Raw genomic sequence first — 13,681 nt, 5'->3', positions numbered from 1 at the left:
TGGTTGGGATCACAATATGAACTCAAACATGGAATATTTGACCAGCCTAAATTTCTATGGGACATTAACGTGCATGTAAATAGACTCATCGTAAACCACCTCATCTTCTTGTTACTCGACCCAGGTAAGCCGATAGACCCCCAGATGTTGTTCCACAATGCTTCGTGTGACATCATCTGCTCCATCATGTTCGGGGCACGCTACGAGTACGAGGACGAGTTCTTCCAGGCCATGATCAAGATGATGGCAGACAGTTCCAAAATCGCCAATGGACCCTGGGGGATGGTAGGTGTTCCCTTATCATTCAGAGGCTAACGAAGATGTGAGGTTAGGGTTGCTGCTGTCCTGCGACCGCCTTGAGAATTCGATTTGGGTGTTTCCCCACTTTTTCCCTTGACCTGAAAGTTCTAGGCCTACATGGTCATTTAGGTGGTGAGAAGGTTTGATGCCCTTATAGGGCCCACAAACCTCTTCAAACCCCCCCAAACAAAACAAGTCTGACTTACAGCCATACCTTCTTGCGTTAATTGCTGTAGATCTATGACACCATGCCCCTGCTGAGGAGCCTGCCGCTGCCCTTCCAGAACCCTCTGAAGGCCTACTGCACCATCAAACATCATGTCATGGACATCATAGAGCAGCACAGAGCCTCGCACTCCCCAAACCAGCCGCGGGACGTCATCGACAGCTACCTCGACCAGATGGACAAGAGGGTAAGGGGCTGTGTGTGTGTGTGTGTGTGTGTGTGTTCCATCAGGAAGTCTCATATCCCATCTCCTCACCTTCCCTTCCCAGCCCCTCTCTCCTCACCTTGTGCTGCTTGCTTCTCCCCTCGTTCCCCATCTGTTCCTCAGAAAGCAGAGGAGGGCAGTGTGTTTGATGAAGACCAGATGGTGGTGATGTTGCTGGACCTGCTGTTTGCCGGGACAGACACCACCTCCAACACCATCCGCTTCACTGTCCTCTACCTCATGACCCACCCCGACGTCCAGGGTGAGTCCCGGAGTCTGGTTGCGCCGGTTTCAAACGTACTGTGAACAAACTAAACTGATTTGTGTTCTGTTCTGGCACAGAGCGTTGTCAGGAGGAGATAGACCAGGTGCTGGAGGGAAAGGATCAGGCCAGTTTTGAAGACAGACACAAGATGCTGTATATGCAGGTGCTGTGGTACAAGATCATACACAAATATGGGTTCTCTGCTTCAGTTTAGTCGCTATCGAATAGATTGATAGAATGTCATCTTTCCGTGCAGGCAGTGATCCAGGAAGCACAGCGTTTCTCCAGCACTCTGCCTCTCAGTGTCTTCCACTCCACCACCAAGGACACTGAGCTCATGGGATACCAGATACCCAAGGTAAGACCACCAAGGACACTAAACTCATGGGATACCAGATACCCAAGGTAAGACCACCAGGACACTGAGCTCATGGGATACCAGATACCCAAGGTAAGATTAGATTGCTTTTGTTTAAAGTACAGTCAGTTTTTCTTCATGGATATGCAGGATGTGCAGATATGAAGGCTTTCTACCTAGGTCACTTTTACTTACGTTCTGACTTCAAACCTTGCTTCCACCTTGTCCCCTCAGGGAACCTTGGTCATCCCTAACCTGTCGTCAGTGCTGTATGAGGAGGACCAGTGGAAATTCCCTCATGAATTCAACCCTGAAAACTTCCTCAATGATCAGGGGGAGCTGCTGAAACTGGAGGCGTTTATGCCTTTCTCTGTTGGTGAGGACTTGTAGAATTACTGCAAGCCATCAAGGCTGTCGCTGAGAAACCTGTGACCTTGTTCCTATGAGTTTCAGTTTACTAACCCCATAATATGGAGGCCCTCTGGAGTCACAGAAATTGTAATAAAGCATTTCATTAATTATGATCTAATTGTACAATTAAAAAGAGTAATTGCAAAAGGAATTAACAAATGTACTATTGATCCATCAATAAATAGTTCAAATTGAAAAATGGATTTACAAAATCAACCATTAAAAAATTTGACCATAGAACATTTCACTCAGAATAAAACTAACCAAAACGTAGATCGCCCCCCCCCCCCCCCCCCCCGTTCTATGGTCTCTCCTGATTCTGGATATAGCTGAATTGCTTGGTTTGACCAAGTAAAACTAGTTCTAGAAGAATTTTACGAAACGTCTATGGAAAAATTAATGGTGGATGAAATCCCTTTGGACATGCCAAACAAAACAGACATGACTTTGGCACTGTATTGTTCACTTGCATAGGACCTGTTGTTGTCATTGATCTTGTTGTTGTTTACTTGTGTCTCCCAGGTCCTCGGATGTGTCTTGGAGAGGGCCTGGCTCGCATGGAGCTCTTCCTCATCTTAGTGACTCTGCTAAGGAGGTTCCAGTTCAGCTGGCCAGAAGATGCTGGACAGCCAGACTACACTCCGGTCTTCGGGGTCACTGCGGCCCCTAAACCCTACCGCATGGTCGTCAGACCCCGCCCCTAAACCCTACCGCATGGTCGTCAGACCCCGCCCCTAAACCCTACCGCATGGTCGTCAGACCCCGCCCCTAAACCCTACTGCATGGTCATCAGACCCCGCCCCTAAACCCTACCACATGGTCGTCAGACTCCGCCCCTAAACCCTACCGCATGGTCGTCAGACTCCGAGAGAGCCGGGAGGGCTGAGGAGGAGAGGACAAGGACTCCAAAAAAGGGACTCAAAACCTGATAGGAGCCTGTTTAGGTTGGATTGGGAATTATCAAAAACAATCCCGTTATTAACTGGATGATATAGGAAAATAACACACAATATATAGTATGAATTATACTACAATATTATTATTATAATCTATCTAAATATAGCAAGAATTAGGGGCTACATGTCCAGGCAGGATCTAGAAAAACTAATTCACGCCTTCATTTATAGTAGGTTAGACTACTGCAATAGCCTTTTCTCTGGTCTCTCCAAAAAATAACTTAGGCAAGTCCAGCTCATTCAGAATGCTGCTGCTAGAGTTCTAACAAAGACTAAGAAAGCTGATCATATTACTCCAGTTCTTAGGTCCTTACACTGGTTGCCAGTGTGTCATAAAATAGATTTTAAAATACTGTTACGAGTCTACAAATCACTTAACGGCCTAGGCCCAAAATACATCGCTGAATTGCTCCCACGCTACGAACTGTCTAGACCTCTCAGGTCAGCAGGGTCCGGCTTACCAACTGTGCCTAGGATCAAATCAAATCATGGGAAGGCCGCATTCACCCACTATGCTTCTGCTAGCTGGAACAAACTGCCTGAAGACCTCAGATCTGCCCCAACTTTACTCACTTTTAAAAATAGACTAAATACTTTTATGTTTACCGTCGCTTTTAACTGCTGACAGCTGTTTTAGGAGATATGTGTGGCCTCTAAAGGCTCGAGTCCAACTATTATTAAGGTTATGGACATTTTTCCAATCATGTGTGTGTAATCATGTTTCTTATCATGATGTCGGGGTAATTGATTTATTCTATTATGCAAACCCAATGACTCTGTCAGTTTTTAGCTGTTTTTGTAACTGCTGCGCCTGTCGCTTAATGCTCTTTTTATGCTCTTTCTTAAAGTTCTGTTGTGATGTTTTTAAATGCCTATTTTTTTCTCTTCTTTTATTCTTTTATTTTCTTGTGTCAACCATTTGATGTGAAGCACTTTGAATTGCCTTTGTGTATGAAATGTGCTATACAAATAAACTTGACTTGACTTGACTTGACTTGACTATTATACTTATTATTATACTATTATATTATACTGTATTATATAGTTTAAAGTCACATTTGGTTCAAGGCAATCATAAAACACTTGATGAGCAGGGCCAAATAGGCTCTGCTATATAATGGAGGGCAGGCAGTGTGTGAAAGGGAATGACTTGTATGGTGGAGAGATTATGTTCAGTCTAATGTTTAACTCCATGGATCAGAGAACTTTAGCATTTGGTTAATAAATGACCAACGTTGCTCACTCACCTTTCTTCTATGATGTGTGTGTGCGTGTGCGTGTGTGTGTGTGTGTGTGTGTGTGTGTGTGTGTGTGTGCGTGTGTGTGTGTGTGTGTGTGTGTGCGTGTGTGTGTGTGTGTGTGGCAGCTTTTTGATAGCTACTTCTGCTCTCACTCAGAATGTCAAAATATAGGCGATGTGATGTATAGTTTTTGAGATATTAATTAATTATCCTATACATTATATATATATATATATATATATATATATATATATATATATATATATACACAATTAATAAGTCGCAATATAAATACCCCAGTCCTCAACTGCTTTTTAGGCTACTAAAAGCAAAGGAACATTACACACTCCAGTGCTCTAGGTGGCAGGTGTGTGTGTGTGTGTGTGTGTGTGTGTGTGTGTGTGTGTGTGTGTGTGTGTGTGTGTGTGTGTGTGATACCTGGTTTACTTCCTGCTTAAACCACATCAAATTGTTTGCTGTGAAATGGATCTATAGCCCCATAATGTTACGCTATGTTCTCCGTATACACTCTGGAACTAGCGTCACACAAACTTCCATAAGTCAGTTGGGGGACTCGGCTGTTCAAAACACTCTCCTACCCATCTCTGACGTCCGATTGCAGATGCAAAGATATAATAGTCCTCCTGTGGAAGCCTGTGGAAGGAATTGTCCTCACAATTTACACAATAATCTCAGATATCCTGTACGTAGGCTATTACTTAACCCATTGATACCTGATGCAGCATTTGCGGACAAATATTGTGTCATTTCGCCTCTAGGGGGCGCTATAGCAGCATTCAGTACCTGTACCTTCTAAATTGGTTTATTTTGAAGGGCGGCAGGAAGTGCTGATTCATTGGAATTATGGCCAGCCTTCCTTCTTGTATTGACACTTGACACTTCTGAGCTGATTTCAGAAAATAAAGTGTAATTTGGCCTGTAGGGGGCGGGGGTGGGTGGGGCCTACTTCACAAAAACCGCCATAACTCCGGACCACATTGTCCGATCCGAACCAAACTTGGTCCAGGTATGCACATATGTACTCTGAGCTGATAAAAATAAAATTGTGTCATTTCGCCTATAGGGGGCGCTATAGCAGCATTCAGTAGCTGTATCTCACAAACTGTAAGAGTGACTGTTCCCAAATTGGGTACATAGGTTCATAGAGTACTCTTCTAATCTGGCCTAAAAAATTATACCAATTGACCTCACGGTGGCGCTATAGCTGCCCTCTTTATATTTTGGTTTGTAAGTTTGGAACCATAGCTTCTACAATCAAAATTCTTTCTGCCCTGGTTTCCTTGGCTCCTCCCGCTTCTACTCACAAAGGCCCGCCCATTTCCCGCCCACAACTACTTAGTACACCCTAGTGTAACGGGCGTGCCTGGCCTGCCACTTCAGTCTGGCTGGCTGCGCATCCGTTAACGTTAGTATGATCTGCGTTGTGTTCTGTGGCTGTGCAGGTGGAAGGAAGGACTCTGACACAAGCTGCGACTGGAAGACGTTTAGTGGAAACGGGGATCTGTATGAAATAATAATACAATACAAAGGCTGAAACATGCAGTCTCTCCACAGGACACGGATTCACCGGCCCCTCATCTCAGAACGTTTAGCGCGGACTCCATTCATTTACACATTACTCTAAACATGCTAAACATTACAGTAACAGTAACAATGAAATGGTACAGTGGTATGAAAATAACAAAGTGCACATACCTGTATGAAATAATAATACAATACAAAGGCTGAAACATGCAGTCTCTCCACAGGACACGGATTCACCGGCCCCTGTTAGCAATAAACACACGGGAAACCCTGTAGTACTTGGAAACACATGTCACTATAAACTTGCAAAACGAATTTACAAAGTTCAGATTCTAATGACACAGAGCTCTACATGTTCACAACCTTAAGGTTATCATTGACAAGTGCATACTGATACGTTTGTATTGTCCAAAAACCAAAATAAATGCTTATTCCTGACACAGAAAATAATACATACCTCATCTCAGAACGTTTAGCGCGGACTGAGGGAGTCGCAGCAGTGACGTCAATAACAACGGACGTCTTAAAGTGACAGTACAGGTTTGAGCACACAATCAGATAAAACTATGAAATTCAACTTGAACATAACAAAACAGATCTTATTCAACATAGATCAGGATTTGGTGATGTTTCAAACACAAAAATAAAGATATCATTCTAAACTGGTTACATTCACCCCTCCTGAAATTCACCAACATCCTGACTATAGGATGCATTCTCAAGACTGCAAGCACAATATCTACTACTGACCCAATCTGGCACAAGTGAAAAGAAAGACCTAGTCTTTACAGTCAACTCAGAAGTTACCTCACTTACAAGGTTCAAGGGAGAAAGAGGTTGATCAGATCTCTGAATCCCCTTAGATAAATGCGACGCCTGATACGCCACACAGCACTTGGCCTTAAAACTTGTTCCATAGACACTTGCACATGTATATTCTTTTCAAAACAAAAACAAAAAAAACAAAACTGTCTCCCATAAATACCTCCCACACTTATTACAGCTCACCTCTCGAAACCAGCAAGGAGAGACTGAGGACGGCTACTAAATAAGCTGTTTGGACCCTTCAGAAATGGTTTCTGAACCATAGACTCTATCAGTCTGTTCACTGACTTCACCAACCTCCCTGCACGCGTTCTAACCTGGCTATCAGCCTCAGTGTGTGCATGTGTGTCAGTGGAAGCTAAGGTGTCAGTGTGAGGTGAGTGTGAAGTGTCTGTCTGTGTTGCAGGTGAGAAGGATGGATAGTCAGCAATGGCAGCGGCAGGACTGACTACTGGACTAGGCTGCACTGGCTCTTCTGACTCAGCTAAGTTGGACTCTGACGAGTCTTCAAGAGATGAGACTGCAGACTGCTCTCCATCTCCGGGATTTGACAACTCCCGTGCATCGTCACCTGGAATCAGTACTTCAGACATTGAGGCTGTGTCATCACAGTCCTCCTGATCAGACTCCTCGCTGATCAAGGACTGATCCGTTGCATGGGTCAGATCGCCATGATCCACCCCAGGGAGTGGCAAGAAATTGACCTCCAGTAAGAGATTCCTGTGCACTACTCTTGTGTGTCCCTCGGCATCCTGTATCTTGTAGACATGAATGCCGGGATTCACACCAACAACTGTGTACACTCCATCCTCCCATTTGTCGGCCAACTTTCTTTTACCCCGTTCCCCCTTATTCGCGACCAACACACGATCCCCGACGGACAAGTAGGTGCCCTTGACGCGTTTGTTGTACTGTCGGGCTTGGTGTTGCTGCTCAGTGGAAGAATGTTTCTGTGCTATTTCCATAGCACTCTTCAAGCAAGAAAGCAGGGACTTGGCATATGAGTCGTAATCAGCCACTGCAGGATCATTCAAAACCTGCTTGAACATGACATCCACGGGCAGTCGAGGGACACGCCCAAACATAAGAAAGAATGGCGCATAGCCTGTAGTCTCGTGGGCGGTGGCGTTATAAGCAAACGTGAGAGTCTGGATCTGCTGTGGCCACTGGTGTTTTTCTCTAAGGGGGAGAGCACGAAGCATATTACCCAAGGTGCGATTAAATCGCTCTGTTGCGCCATTGCCCATTGGATGGTAGGCTGTGGTGTGGGATTTTGCAACGCCAGCCAACCTGAGGAGCTCTGCAATCAAGTTGCTCTCGAAATTAGTGCCCTGATCTGAATGTATCCGCTCTGGGAAACCATAAACGCAGAACACATTATCCCAGAGCTTCTTGGCGACCTGCTTCGCTGTCTGATTGGCACAAGGAAAAGCATGAGCGAGTTTGGTGAAGTGATCGGTTACCACTAGCACGTCCACCGACCGCTGCTTGCTGTCCTCTGCAGACCAAAAGTCCATGCAGACTAACTCCATTGGAGCAGAGCTCTTGATACTTTCAAGGGGCGCACGGGCAGCTGGCTCTGGTGACTTCCCTAAGACACACCTCTGACAGCATCTGACATGTGCCCTTACATCCCTCTCCATATCGGGCCAATAAAAACGCTGCCTTGCAAGCGAGAGAGTACGGTCCTGACCCTGATGACCCGCCAGATTGTGGATGCCTGCTAACGCCTTGTCTTTTAGACTCTGAGGCAGCACATATTGGCACCTTTTCTGCTTGGACACAGGATCTCGTGTTGCCCTGTACAGTATGCCATCATGGACCTCCAGCTTGTCCCATTGCTTGAACAACCTGAGGACCTTTGAGTCAGCACCATGCCTCTCTCGCCTAGAAGGACGCTTCCTGGCAGCAACAAAGGGTAACACGGCAGAGATGCAGGGGTCCTGCTCTTGACTCAGCTGTAGCTCCTGAGCAGAGAACATGGGCAACACATCTTGACCAGCTGATAGCTGTTGGACATGTTGGGCCAGACAGAGTGTTCTGGTCTCCGCTGCGTCAGCCCAGGCACAGTGGCCCTGACAAAGAGCCCTCATCTCAGCGGCATCACACACAATGTTGGGTATTGGGTGGTTCGCTGATCTGTGGGCTTGAGACTGGCAGCTGACCCTAAAGACATCCTGCACCAAATCCTCTCCCACCCCATTGGCTTCCTGAGTCAGAGTGGAATATGATTCCCTCAACAGCCTCTGGCTGATGGGTTTCGCAAATGGGTCGCGACTCAAGGCATCCGCCACCACATTTTTCTTCCCTGGCAGATGTTTGAGATCAAAGGAGTAAGCTGCAAGCTTAGACACCCAGCGAATCTCATAAGCGTCAAGCTTTGGCTTCGTTAGAAGGTATGTAAGCGGATTATTATCCGTCCAGATAGTGAAGCTACGACCTTTCAACCAGTGGCTGAACTTTTCACATACACTCCACTTCAGTGCCAAGAACTCCAGCCTATGAGCTGGATACCTTCGCTGTGACGCACTGAGAGTCTTGCTCGCAAAAGCAATAGGTCTGGCCTTGGATTCTCCTTGGGGCACTTGAGAGAGTACCGCTCCAAGTCCATCCAACGATGCATCAACCATCAAGATGAACGGCTCCTCAAAGTCTGGATGGGCGAGCACGACACATTCCAGCAGCATGGCTTTCAGCCGGTCAAAAGCACTCCCACACTCCACCGTCCAATCTGCAGGGGTAAGCTTTCGATAAGTCCCTTGAGACTTCCTATCCTTAGCTGCCTTTCCCCGCCTCTTTTGCCCAGCTGTAAGTGCGAACAAGGGCTTTGCAACAGAGGAACAGTTCGGGAGGTAGTGCTGATAATAAAACACCATGCCAAGAAATGATTTGAGTCTTCGAACAGAAGGAGTGCACCCATCATTTTCCATCAGGTCTTGGACCGTCATGTTGGTGATAACCTCCACTTTGGCAGGATCGACTGACACACCATGACCATCGATGACATGGCCAAGGAATCCGACTTGCCTTTGTAGCAGATGGCACTTTTTAGGAGCCAGTTTCAAGTTGTTTTCCCGCAGCCTCTGAAACACTGTCTGGAGTCTGCATAGAGCCTCTTCCTCCGTCGGCGCAAAGACAAGAAGATCGTCAAGATAACACAGAAGTTTTGTGAAGTTCATGTCCCCAAAGATCCCGATCATCATCCTCATAAAGGACGCTGGACTATTACACAGACCCTGTGGCATGCGATTGTATTCATGCAGTCCAAGGGGAGTCGTGAAAGCTGTGTACCTTTTGTCGTCTTCATGCATTGAGATGTTGAAAAAGCCAGAGGTGAGATCCATTGTGCTAAAGAGGCAGTTGCCACCAAGAGCAGCCAGACAGTCGGACTGGTGAGGCAAGGGATGGGCGTCCTTCAAGGTTCGGGCGTTCAGCCACCTGAAGTCGTTGCAAATCCGCAACCCACCGTCTTTCTTCCATACCATCACCAAAGGCGAAGCATATTCACTCGACGACTTCCTGATAATCCCCTTCTCCTCCATATCGGTGAGAACCTGCCTCAACTTTTGATAGTGGGCTGGGGGAACTCTCCTATATGGTAGGCGAAAAGGGCGGTCGTCAGTGAGACGTATGCGATGCGTGTAACCTATGGCTTCACCACAGTCCAGCGAGTGCTTGGAGAAGATGTCCTGATATTCAGCTAGCAGCCCTGCGAGCCGAGACTTACAGGCTTCGCTAACCTCACACGAGTCTATCTCTATGTCACTCAGGCCCAACTCTGACAGACTCTCAGCGAACTGAGCAGGACAGGCACTGGATGAGGCACCAGGCTGCGGGTGCCCTTTGTCAGGTTCCTGCCTCTCTGCATGAGACTGTTGTACCTGCGTGTCAGGTTGCGGTTTCTCTGAAGCCGCTCGCAGACCCTGGAAGGCATCAAGATCTTCGATCGCCAAGCATGGACACACGTCAGCCAATTTGCTATTTCTTTTTAGTGTGATGGCTTTGTCAGTTGGGTTCACAACTGTCATTGGCACCCACCTATCTCCCCAGAGAGGTGTGACAAGACGTCCTACTAGAACACCTCGTGGCATGGCTCTGGAGCTAGTCGGCTCCACGACAACAGTGCTGCCAGGTGACATAGGCACATTAGCAGGAAGTCTGCCCCAAACTAGGTGCTCATGCTGGGGTAGGAGGGTCACTGCTTGGGTGAGCTTGACAGTGCCTATTTTGTCTGGGACCTCGCTCCCTTTCCAGCGCTCAACATTGGTGAACATCGACAGAAAATGCTCAATGTCGGGGTCAGACTGATGTTCATGTCTGGACGCGATGTCCCAGTAGTCGCTTCCACCCTTCAGGACATGAATCACGCGTTTGATGATATTTGAGCCCAAGATGAGATCGTCATGCTGACCGGGCACGATTAAAGTGGGCACGATGCAGCGAACACCATAAAGTTGCATCTCCAAGTCATAAAAGCCCTCGGGACGAGCCTGCAGACCACCACAGCCCACCAAGACAATGTTCTCTTTGGGGTGCTGCCTCTCAGGCAAAACACCAGCAGAGCTGAGTTTCCCCACTGCCTGTTCGCTGATGCTACATGCCATAGAGCCAGAGTCCCACATGCCTTTAAGCTGCACGGTGTGGTTGACAAGAACAGGAGCATAAGACAGCTCTCCGAAAGCTTCGATCTTCTGAGTGGCTTGAATAACTATCCGAGTTCCCCTAGGCGCTGCGCTGCAGCTGTCCTCATATAACTGAGCTAGGTCACCCGCTTCAAAGAGGGATTCATCTAAGTTACCCACACCGCCCCCCTCCAGGTGTGGGTTTTCTAGTTTAACGGCTCGTTCTGTCCACCCGCGCTCTCGTTCGGCTGAGAGCGGCGCTGGCCTGTCTGCTGAGGACAGTCCCTCTTCCAGTGACCAGGAAATAAGCACTTCAAACATCTGTTCTCACGCCTGCAGTGAGCCAACGTGGAATGATCAGGGCTCCTACAAACCCTGCACACCTTCTGGAAAGAATTAGGTACTGCGGCGCTGCTGTCGAAAGTAGCAGGCACTTGTGTCTGCTGTGTGACCAGCCGGTCCAACAAGCTCACTAAGCTCCTCATGCAGTCACTGTCAATACCAGCAGTAGTCGAGGGTGCCGGAGACGGCACAGATGCCACAGTGGCATTCAAGACAGGTGCATCACCAATGAAGGGCACATGACAATGAGAATGGACTTTGTGCTCTGCTGGGCTTAGCTTAAATGGCCTAACCGCTGCTGCTCGCGTTTTCTTCTCCTGCATGTGCTCATCTAGCCTCTCTTGGATCTCGCAAGCTGACCACTTCTCTGCAGATTTGAACTTGAAAACACTTGCAAGAGGCTGGTCTGGGCAGTGTTTGATGAACATCATACTGACCTCATGACCAGGGTCATCGATGCTACGGCCCTGCCTTTTCAGACATTCACCTGCCACATCTACTGTCTTATTTAGCCTGATCCAATACTCCATCGCATCCTCACCTGGTATGGGCAGTGTATTATAGAAATCTGCTAACGGCATGCTTGAGTATGTCAGCTCGCTAAAGTGTTGTTTCAGAATATCAAAAATCATATGGGGATTGGCAGTGTGGTTGATAGATGTGTTGTTACGCAACTTTATCCTCACCACATCCCCCGCTTTACCCATAAGCCTTGCTAGGACCTCTTGTGAGTGCTCATGAACTGGAATGGCCCTCTTCCTTAAGTACAAAGTCATGAGATTCTCCCACTCGTGAACTGTGAATTTATCCGAGCCATCTCCCCTGAATATAGGAGGCTCCCTTGCATCTGATTGCATGACAAACTTGACGTTAGGCAGTGTCATGTCTGAGGGCTGTTCAGGAGCTCTAGCATTGTGTGTGCTCCTATCTGATTGCAGCCGAGCTGTAATGGAGTCGCCCAGCTTCTCAGCTAACTGTGTGATGAGTGAGCCTAAGTCTGGATTCTGCTCAACTTGGCTTTGCATGGCGCGATCTACATAACGTGTCGAGGTAAGCTGTGGAGTACTAAATGCTGTGACTGTATGCCCTGGTGTCCTGGTCTCTAAGGGTCGATCCGAAAATCCCCTCCCCACACCAAACTGGGACTCAATAGAGTCACGATCAGCACTGTCACCCTCTAACCCGACAAAATATGTCCCACCCCTTGCCATGCTTCTGTCACTCTATACACACAGAGAAAAAAAATAAAACAATTTAGAGAAAATTTTAAATAAAATCTGAATGATTAATTCAAGATCACTATACAGATTTGTACAACGACATCAAATCGGTATTCGGCTGTACATCAGCAAATCAGAACTTAGACGCTACTGCATATCAACACAGTCTTGAGTTTATCGTTCATTCTTTTTTTTCTTTTTTTTTAAACCCAGTCCATAAAAAAAAATCAAATAAACAATCCGTGAAGCTCTTATTTCAGCTTTCTATTTTTTTTTATTTATTTTTTTTACCAAGAAAACATTAAACAAAAAGCCTGCAAAGTTCTTTGTCCTTCACTTTTTTTTTTTCCAACTTTTTTTCACCAACATTAAATAAAAAGTCCATAAAGCATCTTCTTTTTTTTCTCTTCTTCTTTTGTTGACCAGTCTGAGAGAACACTGAATAAAAAGTCTATAACGTTTTTTCTTTTTCCTCTTCTTTTGTTTACCAGTCTGAGAGAACACTAAATAAAGTTTTTTTTTTTTTTTTTTTTTTATATATATCCCAGTTCTGTAAAATTATTAAACAACCAGTCCGTGGGGTTCTTGGTTCTCTCTTCCTATCCTCTTGTTCATCAGCTCAGCCCATAGAATTAAAGGAAGTGTCCTCTGACACACCTGGGCACAGTCCAAGGAAATACCTGGTACAGGCGAGGGATCACAGACTCCCCCCGGCGAACGAGCTGGCGTCGATCTTCAGACCAATCCTTGAAAGGTCACGGCACCATTGTAACGGGCGTGCCTGGCCTGCCACTTCAGTCTGGCTGGCTGCGCATCCGTTAACGTTAGTATGATCTGCGTTGTGTTCTGTGGCTGTGCAGGTGGAAGGAAGGACTCTGACACAAGCTGCGACTGGAAGACGTTTAGTGGAAACGGGGATCTGTATGAAATAATAATACAATACAAAGGCTGAAACATGCAGTCTCTCCACAGGACACGGATTCACCGGCCCCTCATCTCAGAACGTTTAGCGCGGACTCCATTCATTTACACATTACTCTAAACATGCTAAACATTACAGTAACAGTAACAATGAAATGGTACAGTGGTATGAAAATAACAAAGTGCACATACCTGTATGAAATAATAATACAATACAAAGGCTGAAACATGCAGTCTCTCCACA

The 13,681-nt window shown here is 46.6% G+C and overlaps 1 protein-coding gene across 1 annotated transcript in view; it reads left to right on the top strand.

Moving 5' to 3' along the window:
• LOC310792544 (cytochrome P450 2F2-like) overlaps nt 1-2,852 on the top strand; it is a gene marked incomplete at its 5' end in the record, with an annotated part of 5,035 nt that extends 2,183 nt beyond the window's left edge. Inside the window, 7 exons of the mRNA XM_083654235.1 lie at nt 125-285; nt 537-707; nt 855-993; nt 1,074-1,159; nt 1,253-1,354; nt 1,589-1,730; nt 2,288-2,852. Coding sequence (XP_083510361.1) covers nt 125-285; nt 537-707; nt 855-993; nt 1,074-1,159; nt 1,253-1,354; nt 1,589-1,730; nt 2,288-2,469 — 983 coding nt within the window. The 3' untranslated portion in view covers nt 2,470-2,852. The remainder of the gene's footprint in view (nt 1-124; nt 286-536; nt 708-854; nt 994-1,073; nt 1,160-1,252; nt 1,355-1,588; nt 1,731-2,287) is intronic.
• Between the last annotated feature and the right edge of the window lie 10,829 nt (nt 2,853-13,681).

Source organism: Poromitra crassiceps (genome assembly GCF_964638095.1).
Source record: "Poromitra crassiceps genome assembly, chromosome: 18".
Taxonomy (NCBI): Eukaryota; Metazoa; Chordata; class Actinopteri; order Beryciformes; family Melamphaidae; genus Poromitra; species Poromitra crassiceps.
The sequence above is the reverse complement of the archived record's forward strand: the minus strand, read 5'-3'. Positions and strand labels throughout refer to the sequence as shown.